The sequence below is a fragment of the Anopheles coluzzii genome, chromosome 3, assembly GCF_943734685.1.
Source record: "Anopheles coluzzii chromosome 3, AcolN3, whole genome shotgun sequence".
Classification (NCBI taxonomy): domain Eukaryota; kingdom Metazoa; phylum Arthropoda; class Insecta; order Diptera; family Culicidae; genus Anopheles; species Anopheles coluzzii.
In genome coordinates, this window is record NC_064671.1 from 15,230,740 (window position 1) to 15,253,116 (window position 22,377).

The 22,377-nt window shown below is 40.8% G+C and overlaps 1 protein-coding gene across 4 annotated transcripts in view; it reads right to left on the reverse strand.

Moving 5' to 3' along the window:
• Positions 1-3,162: 3,162 nt before the first annotated feature.
• The window catches only part of LOC120957104 (neuroguidin), a 41,492-nt gene continuing 22,277 nt past the window's right edge, over positions 3,163-22,377 (reverse strand). For all 4 annotated transcript variants that reach the window (XM_049609885.1, XM_040379110.2, XM_040379113.2 and 1 more), the window contains 3 exons: positions 6,822-7,050; positions 5,342-6,031; positions 3,163-4,531 (listed from right to left, as the gene is read on the reverse strand). In XM_049609885.1, the coding sequence (XP_049465842.1) occupies positions 4,371-4,531; positions 5,342-6,031; positions 6,822-6,990 (1,020 nt within the window). In that variant the 5' untranslated portion in view covers positions 6,991-7,050 and the 3' untranslated portion in view covers positions 3,163-4,370. The remainder of the gene's footprint in view (positions 4,532-5,341; positions 6,032-6,821; positions 7,051-22,377) is intronic.

The following is a 22,377-nucleotide window of genomic DNA, read 5'->3' on the forward strand; positions in this document are numbered from 1 at the left end:
AAAACTATTAAAATTTTATCGCACAAAACTTCTTGTTAAATCTACACATAAAAATAAGCTAAAATAGTACCCTTTATTGTTGCCAAATTGCTGCTAGTAAGTAATACAAACGTGTAATTATCCATCCTTAAATGCGACTTAAACGTTACCTTGAACGGGGGCTAACAAACAGGACGAGAAGACTTAAAAATACTCACAAAACACAAACATTTAAGTAAAAAGCTACCGGAGCAAAAACCGGACGAAAAACCAACACAATAATATCGCTAAAAGCTAAAACATTTGTTTGAGATATACTCAACAAATCGAAAGAGGGTGTGTGTTTTGTGGTGTTGTTGTGTGATGTTGATATTGGTTAGCATTCGCAATTCTCCTACACAATTTTACACTGCAAGCTGTACCGATTTTGTCCAAATTTTGAATTTTTTCGAGTAACACACGGATTGGGGTCCTTCTTCTCTTGCACATTGCCACAGCGCAATTCTTGCACACGGAGGAAGAAGAACCCGTCTTTTTTTGGTGGAATTATTTCAAATTTTGGAATAAAATTTTGGATCTCAAACAATTTTGAGGCATTCATTGGTCCACTTAAAATCTAAACACGTACCAAAGGGTGTGAATATAACCGACTACGACTATAAATTCCTATCCGTCCATGCCAAAGTATCCAATTCAAATGAGCACATTTCGAAACAATTGCCAAATGGGGTTGTCGACTACTTGCTGCTCAACACGCTTCCCTATTTAAGGTTATCATTATGTTGTCAGTCACGTCACAACAACATTACATCCTCCCCCACCTCCGACGAGGTTTGATTTCTGATAATTCCGTTCGAACGGCATGGTGGGGCAAACAACACACGACCAAACAACCGAAACTGCATGCTTTACTTTAAATTATAATTATTAATTGCTTCGCACCACCCGTTGTTGCATCATCATTAATCTGATCGGTGTTGCATCGGTTGCATTGCTAGTTGAATGGAAAATTTATTCATCCTTTCACCAGATGACGCACCTTCCGTTTCAGGTGCGCTTTGGTCCGATCTTCGTGTAGAGATTTATCTGCCACCTGATTGCATATTGCATACACTACACCGCCTTTTACTCGTTCCTCGTCATGCTCGTTATAACATTTATCTTGTAACGTGCCGTTTAAAATGTTGCCGTTCTGCACCTGGTTAAAATAGCAACTTATGCCTGCAACTGCAACATCCCCGTTTCATTTGCAGTCAAGTGACCGTGAACGAGGTTCCAATTAATGAGTAAACAGCTCGCGAGGAATGAGATGTTGCACGCGCATAATGATGATTAATTGATTGGACACGTCGGCGGGCAAGTAGCAGTAGCAATGGCACTTGCAATGGCAACACTAGCAAAAGGGATTCGCAAAAACCTCCGACGCACAAAGCGCACCAAAAACGATCCCAAAATGATTTTCACCCCATCCCCGGTTTAGCATCGGGAAGCTTTATGTTTTCCCCTGCGGTCCGGTATTTTTCATCGTTCTGGGAAAGCTATCCAGGTGGAATGATATGTTTGGTCGCACGCAATTATTCATTAATTAATTTAATTGATCAATCTATGGACACGCGCTGCCAATCACCCATCCCCCGATGAGATGATTGATGCTATAGTCCGAATACAACCGCTTCTTCCATTAACCGAGCCTTTATTGTATTGCTTGCTATTCATGCAAGAGTGGTGCGCCCACATGGGTAATAAGTTTAAATAGAATTAAAACAAAACGATCAGTTGTACGCCACAAATGGCACTGCTCCTCGTTCTCTCATTCCAATGTGGCATGCATTTTAATTGCAATTATAGCAATGCTGGTTGTTTCCTCTACCGTACTAAACTGATCCATGGTTTTAAATAAAAATGGTACCATAACGGAATTAAATCTACAACATAAATTAAACACAACAGCAATAATTAATGAAATATTATTATAATAATGAAAAAAAAACAACTCAAACCATAATCTTATTTAAAATTTTATTAAGTGAAGATATAAAGAAATTATATTTTAAACATAATGAAACGTACAGAAAAGAACATACATAATAATATGTAACATGAAACATTTAGAATTTAGCGCTTAATGCAATCGATTATTAAACTAAAGGTAAACGTAATTTTAACAACCGAAGATGTATTATATCAATCTTTGCGGTAGGGAAGTTTTAATAAAAAAATTTTAGTTTAAAGGAAATAAGTGTAACATGAAACATAACTTTTGAATGGAAACAATAAGCCATTGCAAAACAAGAAAGAAATTATTAAAGTATAAAAAAGAAGTAAATATAATCCAACATAACTTGCTAATAAGATGTTCCTTAAAACACTTTTGAAATAGGAAATAACTAAAAATAACACCTTTATACTCCTAACTTCTTTTCTTTTCATATGTTTTTTATGCTTTACATTCTCTTACTATGTTCTGTATTCTTCTGTGCTTCTTAATTCTTTCTTCCCCCTTTTATTCTGCTTTCCTTTTTCTAGTGCAATTTGTAGGTTTACTTGTGATCTTCTCGTGTTTTCGTGTTTCAATTGTGCAATTGTGCATAGTGTTTTCTGTTAGTTGTGTTGCCACGTTTCTACACATCTTTCCATCGGGTGTCCGATTGTTGAACCTCTTTAATTACGTTACATTTTCTTTTCTTCCTTTTCTATTGTTTACTCTTTTGGTTTGTTCATTGTTTCCTTCAACCGGGCGTTCGAGTTCGTCGTTTGTTGAGGTTTTGGCTATGTCAGTATGTTCTTCTATCATGAAAACAGTTCTTACATACACTCCTGCTAGGAGCATCGATTTATTGATTTGCTTGTTTTAAAGTTAAATCAATCTAAAACATCGAACAGAAAATGAATGTTTGTAAACACTTTAGCATACATTTTGCTTCATATCTTTTGTTTAGTAAAAAGTTGTATAAACGCGCGCTTCTGCAGCAGCAACCCAGTCTAATTGATACGCCACATTCTTCTATACGTTCTATAGGGCTTCTCGTTTATGTTCTGTCTGTTGTTTATACCTTCTTTCTAGTTGGTTTATTTTCTTTTATTTGCTTACACATGCTTTTATGTTCATTCTCCCATTGCTACGTCCTTTGTTTTTTTTTTAATATTTATGTAATCTGCATTCTTTTTTACAATAACTCTCAATGACTCTCTTTACTATTTAGTTATCCTGTTTTTTATCTCCTGTTCTTTAATTTACTTTCTTGTGTTCGGTTACTGTTTTGTTTTGTTTTCGGCAGCGCTCGTTCGCTAAACTCTTATAAGAAATCTCTTTCCTTACGTACTGTTATAGAAAAAGGCAACAATATGGTAAATCCTATCTTAACATCCCTTCGTTTTCCCTCAACCCCTTTTATCGTGTGCTCGATAATCTACTTGTCGTTACGTTCCTTTCTAACATATCTGCCCCTCCTTTCTCACTTCTCATCGCTAGTTGATACCGATTCTTCATTTGTATTCGTACTAGAAAAAACAACATAAAGGTTTCATTTCATATCTTTAACTATTCTCAGTTTTGCTGCTGTTTTGTTTTTGCACAGTTTTATTTTACACTTTAGTTCTATTTCATTATAACTAGTGGGGTTTTGTATATTTTGCTTTTCGAAAACGAACGCCCAACGAAGGAAATAATAACGAACTGACTGACATGTACTGAACAAAAAACAAATGAACAACGACGGATATTACTTATGGCCCGTTTTGAGAGTAGTTATTATTGATTTGGCTGTTTGATTTGCACTTTGCCCTATGTAATCAGGTTGTGCTTTTTGTTTCTGTTTGTTAGTTTGCTATGTTACCGGTTATAAAGTTGTTGAAAACAGAAAAAAATAAGCTCTTATAAATATATTATAAAAGGCTTTTCTAGTAACGTTTTGCTTCTTTCGTATGTTTTGTATCTTTCCATCTCCTTACACATTTAATGTTTTACCTGTCGGCATTTTCTGTCTGTTACAGTTTTATACTATTTTGCGTCACATCGCAGCTCACCTTTCCTAAATAAATCATACCGAATAAATGCGCTCAATCTGTAATTTTCTTAAACTAACGCAAATTATATGTTGATGAGAGAGTAGTACACTTCCAAAACATAAATCATCTTTAAATGTTAACGGTTTCAACAAAAAAAATATAATTAAACACAAATCAAAACAATGCTAATGAAATGCAGCATCGTTACAAAAATTGCGATTGTTTAATGAACAACTGATTTCCGCTGTTTGTATCAGTGCGTCAAAGCTCATCCTTCCCAACTGATGAGCTTTTTTCTGCTTTCGAAACGAAATCTGACTATCGTTATTTTATTGTGCATTAATATGCTTATCTTCTTCCTTTCTTCGCCACACGAACGATGTTTAACGGAAGCGACGTTTCTTACCGTGTTTCTTGTTCGCTTTTGCACCTTTTCCACCTGCTTTGCGCTTTTTGCCGCCGGCACCACTCGCTGAAGTTGATGCATAGTCTTCGTTGAGCACGCTTATATCGGTGAAGCTGGTTAGTTCATCGCCCAGGGTAGCTGGAAAAGATTTAAAATAATATTTACATTATTAAATTGGATGCAACATTTTTCATCTGCTTTATTTTAAATTTTAAAATCATTTTCTAAAAGCTTGTGTCCTGTTAAGCTTTCATACTAGAGCTTTAGGCTCATCCTTGCAGAGCTTTCAATTCGTCCTTGCGAAGCTTTGATACAACTCGGAGTGTTGCGCAACACAACAGGCATGCAACATGCAAAATCATACTTTTTTCTTTTTATTCCGTATGTTTAATACAACAGGTACAGTACGGGTTAGTCAATTCCTGACACATACAATTTTATTTGTGGTTTTCTAAACCAAAAATCTCAACAAAAAAAAAGTGTCTCTAAAAAATCAAAACGCACGCTGTTATCTAGCTGTTTCTAAAAATTGTGCAATATATTATTTTTCCCACCAAAAATATTAATTGGAAATGTGTCAAAATCAATCAAAACGAATTAAAATTAATGTTTTAACCATTTTACTACAGAAAACCAAAAATAGGAAAAAGTTTATTTTTAATTGCAGGGTCTCGCGGAACTGACTGACATGTACTGAAGTAAGCAACATAATTGTAACGAAAATGATGAAAAAGACGCTTTTAAATTCAAATGAAACCAATCCAACTTTTTATGCCCATATTCAGCTCTAGAAGTTATTTTGAAACTATTATTTAAAATACTTTCAATGTATCAAAGAATACCTTTTAATAACTAAAGCTTTTGTGTTTCCTAGTACCGTGCCATTAACGTATAAATTTAAAAATAAGAATATCTGCCGCCGTGTCCACCCCCCGGCAGCACACTTACCGAGCGTCGTTAGCTTTTTGTTGCGATGTTTTTCTGCCTTCGTCAGCGGTAGACGCGTCAAGTACGTTTCCTCGTACTCCTCACGATCGCGCTCGCGCCGGGACAGTATCTGCTGGGCCCGGGAGCTGCTCGACAGCTCGACCGGCGTGTCCAGATACTCGTCCTTCAGGTCCTGTATCAGTGACGAACCGAGGGCATGCTTTTTTGCTCGCTCCAGCTGCCTTCGGGCCCGGTCCGCCTTTGTATCTTCCTCGTAAGGCATCGATGTCAGCTTCGGTGGCACGTACACGTCCGACTTGCTGCGCTGTGCCCCGTCACCACCACCACGCTCACCGCCTCTGCCCTTTTTGGCCGCTTCCTTCGCACGCTTCAGCTTCAACATCACCATGGCCGAGCTGTCCGAGTCGGCACCATCGTCCGAATCGGGACCACCGACCGGTGCTGCCGAGCTGCCCACGCCAGCCTCTTCGGCCGGTGCCGGCATCTGGGACATAAGGTTGGCGGGATTGGCACGGAACGCGGTAGGATCGGAGGTGCCCGCCCCGCTACCGCCGCTGCTGCCCGTCACGGCCGTTTTCACAAGCTTGTCGATCTGGTAGCGCAGCTTGTAGTCGATGGGGCGGATCTTTTCCAGCACGGTTCGTATTTCAATCAGCCGGTCGATCGATGGATCCTTCTCGATTCGATGTCCTGCGGAGAAGGGTGAAAATTGGATTTTAATGTTGTTGTTGTTGTGTGAATGAATGAAACAGTGTTGTACAATGTGTTCATTCGGAACAGTAAAGATTGCTTATAGCCATCTCTTGGAAGAGATTTTACAAAATTTTAGTTGACCATAAAGTATTTTATGCACTTTTTTGCCAAAACATATTCACATGCTTATTGGGTTGATACATAAGTTCGTAGCGCTAACTTGAATTAAAACATTTTGCGCGTAACCTCTTAAAATAAAAAATCAAGAAAATTAAATAAAAAACCCAATAGATAGTTTTGTTTCATAAAGATATGCCTTACATGAATGCTATGATAAACAAAAATCTCTACATAATCCAGATCCTGAATAACCTTAAGAGCCTGAATTATCGCTTGAGATTTGCTTTATTCCATTACTTTAGCTTGCATTCGGACTAATACGCGGACCGTTAATAAATTCTTATTAATTGATTTGACGCTCAATGACACTTTGAGTATCAAACAACTGATTGAAAATGGCCTTCACATTGTATTTGTATAATTTATTAGTAAAATCAGTAATTCTTACATCGCAAAGAGAGGCACTAAAACGAATGAACTTATCGCACAACCCAACATCATTCGTAGAGCCTAATTGATAGCACATTATACCCATTTACGGCGCATTATCCACACATAAATAGTGCTCAAGTAAAATGAAAACTGTACTACCATTTTCAAAAGCAAACATTGCCACTCGCCCTGCTATAGCACGCTCAAAAGAGGCTTCCATTCAACTTCCACTTACCGGAACATTTCCGCAGCACCACGTACGTCAGATTGATGAGATAGTTCAGCAGCATGTGGTACTTGATTTCGAGAAAGTTTAGCCCGTACTCGGTCGACAGTTCGCCCGTTTTCACCCGCTGCAGCATGTTGCCCACCAGATCCGACACCTGCTGGAAGTTGTTGTTCATCTCGTCCAGCAATCGCAGCGCCTGGGGCAGATCCGGCTGAATGTCGTACTCGTCTAGTGCCTGTACAGCAACGAACCAAAACAAAAAAGGGGAAAGAGAAGTATAAGCGTTCAATCAGAATATGCTCGCGTGTGTGTTTTTATTGCTTTGTGTTTTATTTAACTTAAAATCATAAAATACACCATCGTCATATCGCTCCCGGGAGTGGTTTTGTGCTTGACGGGCACTTTTGCGGAGGCAAATTTTGTACTCCAACACACTGACGATCTCTTCCTCTCTCTCTCTTGGCATATATCCTCCAGGATGCCATTAAACTAGGGGCTTGACTGTCGCAGTGGAAGCAAAAAGCAGCCAAGTCACAGCAGCTAACCTCGTACGAACACGTCAATAACTAGACGGCTACCTAGAAGGCTAGAAAAGGCCAAAAATGTCCAAAAAAAGAAGTGAAAAATATAGCTCGCCGCTGTATGACAGCCAGACTCCGCTGCCATAGTGGTCCGCGTTTTTCGATATTAATATCAATATCAATCAAACGGGACGATCTCACGAGTGCCCTGGCAAGCTTTCCGGCACAGCATAAGGTAGAGCTCCTTCCTTTTTCACCTCCCGTTTCATTCTTTCATCTTTCCATCATGCAATCCATTTTGTATGGTTCAGTGCATTCTGTCCGGATTGGGATTGGTAGCATAAAATCCAGCTTGTTTTTGTGTTTTTTTTTTTTCTTCTACTGCTGCGCTCTTGCGAATTCATCTGTACAATGGGGTACACACCGCACCTGTACTGGCAGAACGACGATGCTTGCATATTTTACGTTTACCCCTCTTTCCCACCACCTCCCTCTTTTTTCCCAGCACCAACGTTCGGGCGAGCTTTTCGCGATGTGCGTGTGTGGTTCGTCGTGTTTGCCAAGGGTTTTATTAAAAGCACGAAAACGGTACGCGCCTTTTTTGAAAACTGCGTTGCAAGTAAATTCGATTCGATCGTTTATTTTCGTCTCGTTTAAATTATGAAAAATTTGCAAACGCGCTCATACATCTCCGGACGCGGGGTAGAGACTGAGACTGCGTTTGAAACCAAATGGGGAAACGAAAAAAAGGTTGAATTTCTTTTTCGTTTTCCTATTTGTGACGCTCGAGTTGGAAACTCGTGAGGAAACTTTAAATGCATCCGTTAGCGAAAGGGTTCACATACAGTGATGGTCAATGAAGTAAGGTCACCATAAGTTTCTTTTTTGAAGTAAAATTAATGCTGTTTTATCTATTAAGTGTTTGAGTTTGTTATGAGAGAAAACAGATTGTTTTCCTAAAACTCCAATTTTTTTCAAAATGACGAAGGCCACACAAAATAAGCCCGTCAGTGGAAATATTTATCAGCCGGATTTTATTTTCCATACTCAAATTGACAGCTGCGTTCCGCCATATTGTATTTTGACAATTTTGTTCAAGCAATCTTGAATGGAATCTTGGAAAATTCCTTTTTTGTTTGTTTAAAATAAGATATAATACTTCTAATGCATCTAGCCACATGGTTTCGAACTGTTTTTAATATTTCTAGTTAAAATGCTTTTGCTTCAGCAGAAAAGATCAATCATATAAAGGCAAACCAGTTTATTTCATTTTTTAAGGTTGATTTGTGTGTAACGCTTTGCATAGTTGTAGCCGTCAAACGCGAAATACCATTCCTCAGATAAATCAGTTGTGCAATCGAAGTTGTGCAATCGATAGTTTGTGCAATCGATTGTGTTTTTAAATTGGACAGAGTAGCTTGCACCATCTGACATCTGGAATTTTCCCGATTTTGACTAACGATTCCTCTGTACGGGCCCAGTAAAGCTTCTAACGTGAAATATAAATCATCTTTATCTTAATTCATCTTAAGCGTATGTAAATCTTGACAAATTGTTTAATTGTTTAATTGTTTATTGTATTTAAGTGAATGGCCAAACAAGCGGCCTTACTACTGAATTAACGCTAGAGCTTAAGTAACTATCACAAAGAGCAGGTTAAACGCAGTCTACAATGTCAAGACGGATCAACAGAATCTTTAAGTTGGTGCCAGACAAATAAAGTGTAACGCAGATTAAATTTACAGGCTTGAGATTAAGTGTGTCAAGACCAAACAACAAACAACGAGTATGATACGATGGAGGAAGGATTACATTACGCCACGGAGTGAAGTGTAGGACAATACTTGTAACTCTCTTTTGGACAGCTTCAATCCTATTGGACCATACACTGGAAAACGGACATCAAACTGTAGAACTAAACTCGAGGATGGAACGAACATAGGACTTATACAGTGTTAACAATCAGTGCGGGTCATTGAGCTCTCTCGATTTTCGACGAATAAATCCTAGCGTTTTGTTAGCTTTGTCTAAAATATTACAAATATTACTGTGTTAATATAATATTACAAATATTACGGAAATCTAGTTTGCGATCCAGGGTAACTCCTAAATCTCTGACTGTATTGCACCGCGATAGTTGTGTCCCTGATATGATATAGTTATATCTTATCGGGCTAGCTATTCTAAAGAACAACATTGACGTACACTTTTCAACAGAAATTAGCAGGTCGTTATTGATACACCAGTCCGAAAAAACATCAATCGTACATTACAGAGAAAGAGAGTCGGAAGTGTTCCGTACGACACGAAACAGTCTAAAACCATCCGCATAAGGCAGACAATCTGCTTCCGTAATGGGCAGTGTGACGTTGTGAAAAAAAACGAGGACAGCAATGCTCCCAAGTTGCTCCCCTGAGGAACGCCAGATGAACTCTCGAAAACGTTAGAAGAAACACCATCGATTTGTACTTAGTACCTACGTTCAGAGATGTGGGATCTGAACCAATTCACCAGCGGAGTAGAGAGACCGTTCCGGGCCAGCTTAGCCAACAGCATGCGATGGTTCACAGGATCAAATTCCAAATAATCAGTCGTATTCTATTCTTATAATGAAGTCGTCTCGTCGTCGAGTTGATGAATTTTGTGTGTTCATTTGTATGGAAAAGTTTACTTTGGAGTTCATTTTCTCGACTCGAACCGAATCGAGTTCAGAATAGAATAAGCCTGAATGTATTGTTTCTCATACACAAAGACGTGTATGTACAGTCTTTATTTTTGTGTAACCTTATTAAATTTACCAGCACTGTAATGTAAAGTATATGGACGCAACACTCCCAATATGCGCTCCCTATGCGCTTTATACTTCCATAGACGATCGAGCAGTTCAAAGAGAGAGAGCTAGAGCTGATTTGCAAAGGTTTGCGCACTATTAATTTACACACGCGGGTCGCATGGCAAAGCACGAAAACACACACGTGGTGGCGTTAAATAAAAAAAGAAAGAAAAGAAATATCCTCTAATTGCGCAAAAGTAGAAAAGGAGCGTTTTAGCGTTCATTCGACAAGGAACACAGAGCTGTGAGGAGGTCGTGTTAAACCTTTTTGCACTTTGTGATGCTTTGCTGGGCCTCTGCGCCGTGCTGAAGTGGAAAAATTTAACCATCCTTTGCCAGCGAATGCCAGCGACGGCTAGCGACCGCAATAATATAAATCCTTTCCCATCGCGCTAAGTAGTTGCTAACTAGGGGGGGGTTGTTGCCGAAGCGTTGCGGGTTGTATGCTTGCAGACAAAACAGACCAAGAGAGCAAAAAAAAACGCAATTGTCGAACGCGCATCAATACGTTACCGTGATGCGGCTCTAACTCTTAAGCGAGACTTATTTGCCTGCGGAGGAGCATGGCGGGATGATATTTATACATTTTTTTCAATGTTTTTGGTAGAATGGGATTTTAAATTAAAAATATATGTGCCTCACGCCGTATGTACTCGACACGGGAATGGATGAAAGGTTTTAACTCGCGGGAACATAACGGAGCGCGCACATACACACGGTAGCACAAAACAAAGAGATTGAGGAGTTCGAAAGCAACCCCTGCCACACACACACAGGATCTCCAATTATATCCTTCCCATACCTCATTTGCACATACGGCAGCTTCGCGTGTATGTACGAACAGGGAACAGAAGAGTAAAATAAAACGAACCATACATCACATCTCGCTGCTCTCGATGCTTTGCCAATATATTATTTTCTGCCCTTCCGTGTTTCTCGCGTGCACAACCTGCACAAGAACAAAACAACAAAAAGTACGTCCGTAAATCCGTTATTTCGCAAATAAAAGTAAAAGATATGGTAACGGTGGTTCCAATTTTAAAATATAAATTCCCCTCCATTGCTAAGCCTCGTTTTATTTCATCCCTTCCTTTTGGGACACACATACTGCATGCAAAAATTCGCGCAAAAAATCAAACAGCCGTAAAGCAGGGGCTCCCTCCTTCTCTCACACACATGTCCCGGGGTTTGAGCAGGATCGCTAGGAAGGGCAGCAATAAAATGTAAAAAAAACACACAAGCAAGGGGAATGGACATTCGCGAGCTCAGTCATATCGGGAGACAGGGAAACCGGGTCCCAGCACTGAAATCAGCGCACACATCGTCACATTGCGCTCTCGCCCTCGTTTTCGGCTACATACAGCCATGAACTTCACCAATTTGCCTCCCTTTTGGCCTTCCTCTAGTGGCTCGCTGCCGCAGCATCACACACAAGGATCGCGGCGCGATGTTGTGTGATTCGATCGGGTAGAGTAGCATCGAAAAGCATCGAAAATGTGTGCCCCACCATCACTACCACACCACCACCACCATCAAAAGCAGGACCGGGTCGACACAAAAAGGTGCTATTATTGATTTATTTCCATTCATTTCGGGACTACTTTGCTTTCACCCCCCCTTTTTGGCCATTCCCATCCCCCAAAAAGCGTTGGAGGGAGCTGATGCTGATCTGATTTTTTCTCTCTCTGCCCGTTCCCATTGACTCTGCCCCGTTTTTTCTGTCAGCTAATGGGTGTAGAGTGTTGGTGTGTGCACTTGTGTACGGGTTGAGCCGCTTTTCCAATTATCCTCAAATATATACGCCGTCAGCAGAGGAGCAATCATAGGAAAAGAGAGAGAGCGAGTGCGAGAGAGAGCTGGTGAGAAGCACAGCTCAGCATACACAACAGCAGCTCGTGCCGGGAAGACCGCAAAGTGAAACGCGCCGTTCCAGAGCAATTCCCGGCAAGAGCGCGGACTGCTGGTCCAAATATTGGAACTTCGACACGAAATGGAACAACACAGTCGGTCAGATTCTGTGGCGTACGGGCGCGTACGGGGGATGAATCTACATCCACATCCCACAGTCCCTTTTTCTCCCTTCCCTATCACACCCATTCACTCCTAGCAGCCTAGCGACGAACGAGGGTTTTTGTGTTGCCCCTGCTGGAACGCGCGATCCTCGCGAACGCGCACCGTACACAACCCGGGACATCCCGGACGTCCCGGTCGTTTTCTCTGATATATATGCTGGCGAAGTACAACACACCGTGTGCATGGGCATGTTTGCGTCTGGGTGTGGGCTTCACCACACATAGACACACACAATGCGAATAGGTTTCACTCTGGGCGCCATTCCAGGAAGGTGAGATTGTTACCGTTACCGGGCCCGATTGCAATAGAATTCCTATAGACGGCTGGGCTGGGCTACGCACCTTTAACAACGTGCAGCCTCTCATCGCGACCGCATGTACTTGATTAATTAAATTGAAGCAGTTGTTTGCGGCGAGCACGGGGAACGTTGCAATGTACTAAACTGGTTGCAACAATACAATTTGCAAACGTAAGTAGTAGGTGAAAAGAGCCTAAAAAGCATCTTTTGGCCAAAAAAAAGTAAAAATGTTAGTCTAAATAACAATTCAACAGTTTTTCTGTTACAAAAAAGTACAATAAACCTGTCCAGTCTTTAGTTAAAAATGTTCTAGACAGTAGCTCCAAGCGAAATTTTCAGCAGTATGAACGAAGAATTGGTTGGTTAAGGTTTGGGTTAGAAATATAAATTCCCTTTGCCCTAAAGTTCAAGTCAATACTGTTTCCTGGCGAGTTATAAGCACTGATAATTTTTAATAAGATCCAACATCAGTCGATCTGAATTCTGTATCGGATAGTGTCCTGGGTCTTAACATCCTACTAGGGGCCAGATATTTCAATTTATCAAGAATTGAACATGAAATGCTTAAGGTTGTGCACTTCCGCACCCCAAATTTCGCTACAGCCATTTCATTTCAAACCAACAAGTACGGTGTAGCATAATAACTTTACTAACTAAAGCACATACTAACGATGAATTTGAAGTTCATCGTTATCAGTGCATATCACAAATGGGAACGAAAACAGTTGATATCACAAATGGGAACCACACATTGTTCTACCATCGTCGGGTTTATACTATGTACTTCTAAGTAACTCTTTTTGCCGCTGGTGTTCATCCAACTTTTTGAATGTGTATCCAGAAAAATGCTCTGTGATGACCTTTTCTCGTACTCGTAGTACATTGATGCATTATTATTTTGCTATGGGTACACAGATAAATCGTGTTAATGTAATTCGTGACCTTGAAGTACTGCTTGACGACAGACTAACATTTCATATTGATAACGTTCTCGGCCTAATAATAGGCCGCGGGGCCACGGGGCTTTCTCAAGCTGAGAAAACATTCTCAAGCACTCAAATCTTGTTCTCAGACGGGAGCCCGTGGCCATCGTCAGTTTTTCTCACTTTGAGAAACTGATAAAGTCACTCATGCTTTATTTGGAGCTTTAAATAGAAAATATAGTTTTGATCGCATTTTTTTTATTTTTTTTTTTCAATTATAAACATTGAATACATTTTCCAAAGTGATTACCGAAAAACAAATAGCACAATTGCTCATATTTCAGTTAGCCGAAAGCTGCATCGTCAACTTTCTCAAAGATTCTCAAAGATTCTCACAACCGATTTTGTTCCGATTCAACAAACGCTGAGAACGAGGATTTCTCAAAAGCACTCATGAGTGCTTGAGAAAATGAGTGTTGAGAATCCCCATGGCCCCGCGGCCATACGCTCAACAGTTGACACTTCAATGATCCTCACTGTTTTTAAACTCAGTTTGTGGCTCTGGTTCAGCCTCTATTAGAATATGTCAGCATACTATGGATGCCTACCAGTATTAGAGGCATTACTCGGCTTAAAAGAGTACAGAAACTCTTCACTAGAGTCGCTATTCGGCGCATAATGCCCTTTTCTCCTTTACCCCCATATGCAGTCCTTAGTCAACTTTTGGGAATTGACTGTTTAGAAAAGAGACGGCATATTGCTCAGTCTTGCTTCACTGCTGGTTTGATCCTTAGCACTAGCGATGTTCCTGACCTCCTCCCTGTACCATTCATTTCTACGTTGCTTCTGGATCCCTCCGCCCTCGTCCTCAGTTAGCCATCCTCACTCGTCGAAACTTTCATAATGAATCCTTGCTAAAATGTTTCAGGCAGTTTAATACTTATTTGGATCATTTCGACATTACCTGTTCTTTACATTCCTTCCGTTCCTGCCTCCGAGCATCCGCTTCTTCCACTTTAACCATTTCCTAAATAGTGCAATTTTTATTAGGAATTATTTTTCATTAATTACAGCTAGGCAGTGTTAGTTTCTAAGCATTACCTGTAATAATTGTCAAACCTTCATGGCGTTCAAATTAGGAAATAACTTTAAGTATGGAAATGATTTGCTTCATTGCTATTATTGCTAGGACTTAATAGATTTAATGTTTGCTTCATTAATAAACTTCTATTTTTGCTATTATATTCTTTACTCAATGAACCATTGAGCCCAATACATGATCCGTCCAGTCCAAGTCATCCTGAGGTCCATCCAAAGCGATCTCGCTAGACATTCCGAATACATTTTTGGATGACTTTAAGTTCAGGTACGTTATCTCAGTTTAAAGCATCTTCCCAACATCTTAAAGACGTTGCTACATTTGACACAGTTTCCCAACCTTTATTGCTTCGTTCGCCTAAACTTTTAATTTGCAGATCGGTTAAATCAATTATTTCACCATGTGCTTGGGCACGATGCAATCCATTCCAACACCGAAGAAGCAGAATAATTATGCCAAACATACGATTGAAGGTTCGACGGTATCAATCGTGAGCAAAAGATGAGCATGATGAAAATCTACGGGCTCAAGCAAATGAACAACGCAGACCAATCCCAAGCCGGCGGATGGTGGTGGTGTATAGTGCCGACCGAAACTTTGCATGGGAAACGAAACGTACACCCGAAACCGATATGAAATGATCACCTCCCCTTGGTGGCGTTGGCCGTGGACTATATGCTCTGCATTCCGTACAGTACACAACACCACGAGCCAGTGTGAGCTTTTTGGGGTGGTGTGTTGCAGCATACAAATCCATCTGCTCGCTCGCTCTGCCATACTGATGCTGACGGATTTTGCTTAAGCATTGCAGCAGCAGCAACAGCGAAAAAGTAAAACAGGATCAGCTCATCACACCCAACCGAATCGAACGCTCCTCCGCGTGTGTGCATCTGCAATAACGTTCAGCTTCCGTTCCAATTTTTCCCCTCCCCGCAACACTCCGACTCTCGCTCAGCCGTTTGATTTCGAGCGGGTCAAACCAGCAGTAAGCAGAGAGCGCAAACGAAGGACACAAAACAAAAAATTGGATAGATTTTCCTGAATAGAAAAAAAACACACACACAACAAACACACGCTGCAGTGGAGTGGAGGAAAACCTCTCCTTACCGCGGTACGGTATATAAAAGGGGAAATTCCAAACAAAAATGCTTTTAGGATAGAATAAGCGCACGGTTTTTTTGTCTACTCGCTCAACGCCTCCCGCGCTCCTGTGCAGCTCGCAGGCGCCAATCGTGTTTCAAAATTTTTAGAAACAAAAACCCATATGCGTCCTTTCGCTTCGGCTGATATTTTTTTTTCTGCTTTCCTTTTTCAAGCTGCTTCCTCTATATGTCAATCCTTCAACAATGCTCTCTCGCGTACTGCAGGAATGATTACCACTAGTGGCATGAGTCCATTCAGCAGGAGCCGTATGTGTCTGTGTGTGTGCGCGAAAAGAATGGAACTGTTTGGAGGAAAAATATCAGCATTTTCCTGGTTTCCCGGTTTCGTATCTCTCTCTCTGTGTGTATTTTTTTCTGTTAAGCCAATGCAATACGCGATCCATGCAGCTGGAAACCAAGGACACGGTAGGGAGGAATCCTAAAATCGAACAAAAAAACATTAGATCGAGTCCACCACACACATTGATCCTTTTCGCGTAGCTGGAGAGTTTGGCTGGGGAGAGGAGGCTACCTCATCCCGGTCCCAAACTGCCCAAAAGCCCAGCACGAGCGAATTTACGATACACACAAACCTAACGTCCCATACACGGACACACACACACACCTCTCGGTGTGTTCACGGTCGCACAGCGTGAAATACGTTCGATGACGATTGGCAAGCCCCGGCTGCCTGGGTGAGATAGAAATACGGTTAAAAATACACACATAAACAACGTACTTCCAAAGTGGTCCCGGGACACGGCGCGCTGCACTCACACACGACGCTCCGAACCGACCAGGGAAGCGATGGGGAGAAATGTGTCCTGCCACAGGACGCACATACAGGTGGTGTCCTGCTTTTGGGGTTGTGCAAGAACCCCACACTTCGCGCGTGTATGTTGCGACCCATCCTGACGATGAAAGTACAGGTGGTGGCCGGACGGTGTGTTCCGTCAAACCCTTCCCTCTCGGCTACTCATCCGGTGCGGAATGGGAAGCGAAACACGAGTGAAAAAGGCAATGCGTTCCATTCGATGGAACAGTGAGCCGCATCAAAGCACTCGCGCCATGCAAACCGTCCCATTTAGGTGGGATGGAAAGTTTGTTTCCTTGATTAAATTCACAGAATTCACATTGTATTATTTTTATGATTTTTATAATCGCAAATCTGAGAAAGTGTTCTTTAAATATTTTTTTAAAATTTTAGTCCAGACTAGTGACTTTTTAAATGAGTCCATATTTCGCCATGGAGGTTGACATTCAATTACAGTAGCACGTCGATTATTCAATGGCGGATTATCCGGCGGAGGGCTTAAGCGTGCGCATGAATTTGACAGTTGTTCAATCTTTTTTCAACGAATATTTGCTCAAAAATCAAAAGACAAGATATTAAACTTTTTTTATACAGCTATTTAGTGTCTCATGCTATTTTCGACCTTGTTCGATTTTTGTTCAAGAACAATTATAAAACCTATAGTTATTTATTAAGAAAATATTCTACTAATGATTAAACGATTGATTTAAAATGAATTTGTAGTCAATCCAACAAATGAACTCGGTTAAACCAAAATGAACTTATAACGACTGTTAAAATGTGTTCATTTATTCGCGATGCCGGCTATTGATTGATCCTGGCAGACAGATACCAAACTGTTGTAGTACCTCTAATGACTCTTCAAGGATATTTTAAGCTACACAGGACCTTGGCCTTACTTAAGAATCATCACTTAAACTATAGGAACACTGACCGCAATGTGAGAAATACATGTTGATTAGTTAGTAGCTGACAAATTTCAGACAAGTTGGGAGTTGAACACAATTTGTAGTGTTGATTACATTCAGAGTTCATGAAATATCCCCTTCAAGAGCTGCAAACTTTTACATACACCTAATAAAAACGGAATCTTGTTTTTCTCATTGTGTCAGAGAACATGCAGGAGATGTATTCTGGCAGGGGCTGATGTACCGGGGTTTGATCCATTTTTGCAATTCTTTCTGTGTCTCTGCTTCTCGTTTGTCCTTCGGGAAGATTTTTGTTTTTTGTGTGTGCTCCTTTCGAGCTGTCAGAAGCATCCGGGGAGAGACAAAATCATACAATTCGCTACCTCACAGTGATGTGCTGGCTCGCTCTAGTGACGATGATAGTCACCAGACTAGCGCGACCGGAAAAATGCAACCGGAATGGCAATGGGAGCTGCAAAAGAATAACCTTCCTTGATGTCTCTTCATATCGTGAAGGACGTTTGCGTTTGTTTTTGAAGCGGCAAAAGAAAAAAAGGGAAACAAAGAAAGTCGCAACACGAAGAAAGTGCAACATTCGCCGGGAAAAGTGTGTGCATATGTGCTGCATCTTCTGTGCGAACAAAACCTACGCCGAGCATTAATAGTACCCCTTCACTACCAACGAGAAAGCATATCGATGAAAAACGGTGAAAAAGCGTGCACATCGCAGAGACGAGATCAAAAATAAGGACAACAACGAGGTGGGAAGGAGGGATAGCATCCTGGGCAAGTGGGAGTCATTGGTGTGGGTGTATCTCACACACAGACACACACTGGACTGGCGTGCGCGTCCGCGATCCAGGTCGAGAGACACAACAAAACACGTCCGAGCCCGAGCGTCGTTCTCTTGGTCTGTCCCTCTTTCTCTCTCTCTCTCTCTGTCTGATACCGCCGGGAACAGGATATGCACGAGATGCAGCACTTTCCCATTTGCACATCCCACGGACCCCCCTTTTTGGAGCGATAACACACACACACACACACACGGCCGAAGCGGACGGGGACACGGTCAAGCGCGCGCGTCATGTATTGATGATGGATATAGGACTGTCGGTTTGGTTCAAACATGACGATACCGTCCAATATAGAGGGGGTCGAAGGGGAGTGGTGCTTTACTGCCAGCTGCCAGTGGGTGGTATGCGCATACACACACACACGCGCTTATATGCGCGCTTTTGCGCCCACACACAAATCATCCTTTGGCGCTTTGGTTCGGACAAACCTCGATATGTATGTGCAGCGTTTGTTGGTTCGCAGGATACGCAGTTCGCTACATACACACATACACACACACACACATGTATGCACAATTCAGCAGCAGCAGCAGAGAGAAGAATCGATTGCATCGGGATGCAAAAATCAAAAGCTTCCGAAATGAAACAGCCGGATCTCACCATGGCATGGTTGCAGCTGCAGCCGGTCGACGAAATTAATTCATTTCCATTTAAGCAATATGGGTGGCAACAACACACATAAGAGTGGCTCCGGGAGTGCAAAAGAAGATAAGCGTGATGATGTTTTGCAAAAGATTTGATTTAAAACTAATTATTGTTTCACCAATGACGTTTCTGCAACATTATGCAACTATTTGCTGATCGTATTCCACAACTCTAGGCATATGTTCTTTTGACGCTGCTTTTGCAGTATAATTGATATCAAGCTTATTACTACATAATATGCTTATTCTGAATTGAATAGTGAGTTTTGGCAATACAATTATTAGTTTCAACAAACTTGAAAATGTTCAGCTTCAGGAGATTATTGGATGAATAATCGTTGAAAGCGCGAGGCAGTGAGCGGTTTGGGACACTCAACCGCAAAGCGGTGCTAGCGTCGGATAAGTAAGTAAGTGATCATTTTTCGAATCTTACTTTTTAAGATACGACTAACCTAGTTTTGACCCATTTCATTTTGCGAATTTTTTATCTAAAATACCCCTCCAAAAAAGTGAAAATTCCCCTTTTTTCTGGGTTAAATTTATTTATTTATTTTTTCTATTCAACAATTTATTTTGTTCTATTCATTAATCATGTTTTTTTAATTTATTTATTGATTTATCAGATATTGATTAGTTTGTTTATTGGTTGTATTTGTTTTATTATGTTTTAATTTTATTAGGTACAAAACATTTTCAAAGTGAGTTATATTATTCTAACATTTTGTAAAGAGTATATGTATTAGTATTATTTTAAGCAATACGGCCTTTTTTTGAAGGCCGGTCTTCCTCCATAATAAAAAAAAGTATTAATATTAGTATTAGTACCAAATATTTCAACACAATAATAACCAAGAATTTCGTACAATGATCTAGATCGAAATAATTGCTACAGTTTTTACAATATACACCGGTCACCTCCACGTGAACGGTGTATATACCTCAACATCACCCAACCTCTAACATTTAACCCTGCTGCCCCTACCCGTTGATGCACAACACACGAGCAATTGACATGATTTTCATTTTGGCTGCAACATAAGCGGCGGCACCGACCGGCCAACAGTTTCTGCAGTGGCAAATATGAATTTCAAATGTCAATCACAATTCAATTTTAGTCCTGTCCATCGTTTATTAGTGCAGCATACATACTTAAGCCAGCCGTGCCGCGTTCCGCCAGCCGGTAGTCCGGTGGACGACGCGGTCCGTAATCGAACATTGCATCTGGATGAATCGATTGGCAGGTGCTCGGGCCAAAATGTTTCCATCTCATGTATCGCTGCTTTTCGCAGGGAGGTAGGTAGGAGAGGTTGGGAAAATGACAAAATTTTATCCGTAGCAGAACTTTGCCCGTTCGATTCGGACCATTCGGATGGCGCGATGTGAAGTCATGCGAGTGTGTACTCCACGTGAGATGACTGATGGCTTCGCTGAGGACGACGTCCATGATGCATAAAGAGAGAACTTCGGGACGATGACTGTGGGATGGGGTGAAGAGCCAATTGACCCATCCCGGTACCATCCTGGAATGTGTAGATGCTAACACACACAAGCGCGCGCGCTGTAGCAATACTCAGTGTCCGCGGTGTTTACTTTATCACGTCCCACGATCAAACTCGCGAGCATTGTCGAGCTGTGAAGGGGGGTTGGGAATGTAGAAAGGGTTCGAGAGTGGCCGCATCTAACGAGGGGACGACACACGGTTGCTATTGCTCTCTTTAGCTCTTTTCAAAAGAACTGATGGTTGGGTGAGCTACTTTCCCGTTTTCGAGTCCCGCGCATTTCAGTGAACCGTTTCGGGGCTAGGACATCAACCAACGCAACACAACTGACGGGCACATTTCGCGCTCAACATATACACCAACGTACGAGGGAGATAGGGACATTCTGGAAAGGTAGGGCAAATTTCACTACCACGATGTTGTTGTGAGCAGCATTAGCGAAACGGTGGACGATGGACAGTGATGGAATCGTCCCAAAACCGTACACTATCACCAGTATCGAATTGGTATTGTGTTAGGTGTAACAGAAAGTTGGCGTAAGCGATAGAAGGTATAAAACGTTACCTTGCCGAGGTGTGAAATAAAAGAACATTTAATAAGGCTGTTAAACAAGCGGTTTTTACTTAATGAGGTAGCTGTTTAGTTGAATAATTAAATTAATTAATTGATTAATCAGCAATCCTGGGGGGTTTTATATCCTTAAATAATTACATTAAAGAATGAAAAAAATGAAAATACACTACGGAGGGTAAGAATGGACACCTGTAGCAAACGTGGGATATTGAAGAGGTTCATAGTATTTTAAGATATCTTATTGCTTTCCTCGTCCTGGTGCGTACATAAACCAATTCTAGGCCTATTGCAACGACGGTTCATTAAGCCGTGAATTTAGGAATTGTAAGCGCTACTTCTAACACCCCGTAGAATGGAGAATCTAAAGTATTATTTAAATATTGGGCACTAACTTTTGCTGAATAATCACTACAACTCACTTATGAGATAACACTTCCGAAAATATAACCAACACCAGTTGTAGAGCTTTAGATCCGCAGTAGTCCAATTAAATCCACAAAGGACCGCACGCTTGAAAATTTGTTTTGTTCGTGGATTTAACCAATTTTGCAAATATTATGCCAAGAATTTTCCCAAATGTGTTGTTTTACTTTCAGTTTGGATGCTGCATTGTTGAATTGTTCGATAGTTACTTTTATCATGTATTGATGACCCTACCAGCATTAAACGGCTTTGAAGGCATTCAGAAGGCATTTAAGGCCTTAGTCGCCTTAGAAGGCGAATAAACATTTCAACCGAAACTTTCACGGCTGTAACGGGTTCTCTTCGAAATCTTTCAACTTTTTGATTCAAGGAGAACAGATAGCTTGCCGCCATCTTAGCTTGTTTATATACTGAATTTGCACCTGTGCTAATGTAACTGCCAAATAGAGCAGTGACAGCGCTTTTGGTTCCGAACCGAGAAAGCGTGTGTTCAAATCTTGATTTTTATGATCTTTTTTCTGCGTTTATTTCTTTTTAAATTATTTTTTTCTTACTATAATTACTTTAAACAAAATTTATGTGAAGCGAAAATAAAATAATACCTTTTAAAAAAACATAATAATTACACTATGTTCACCGTTCATTATCAGGATGGGAGAAATATGTATCCCATTTTTCTTTTTATTAGAGTTATCGAAATGAGTTTGATATATTAACACCTTTCAATGAGTTGGTCTTTCACAACCGAATAATGTAGACCATCTTTAATAAAGTGAAATAGCTCAGAGCTTAACGCAAGAGAACATAACACGTAAATCGTGCTATCGAATCTCACGCTCATATCTGGGAACACTACAACAGTGCAGTGCTGAAGACGCTTGTACGGTTTTCTTTTGACAGTTCAATTGCAATTTCAAATTAAAAGCGAAATTTTTCATTGACATATTTCAAAGGCATT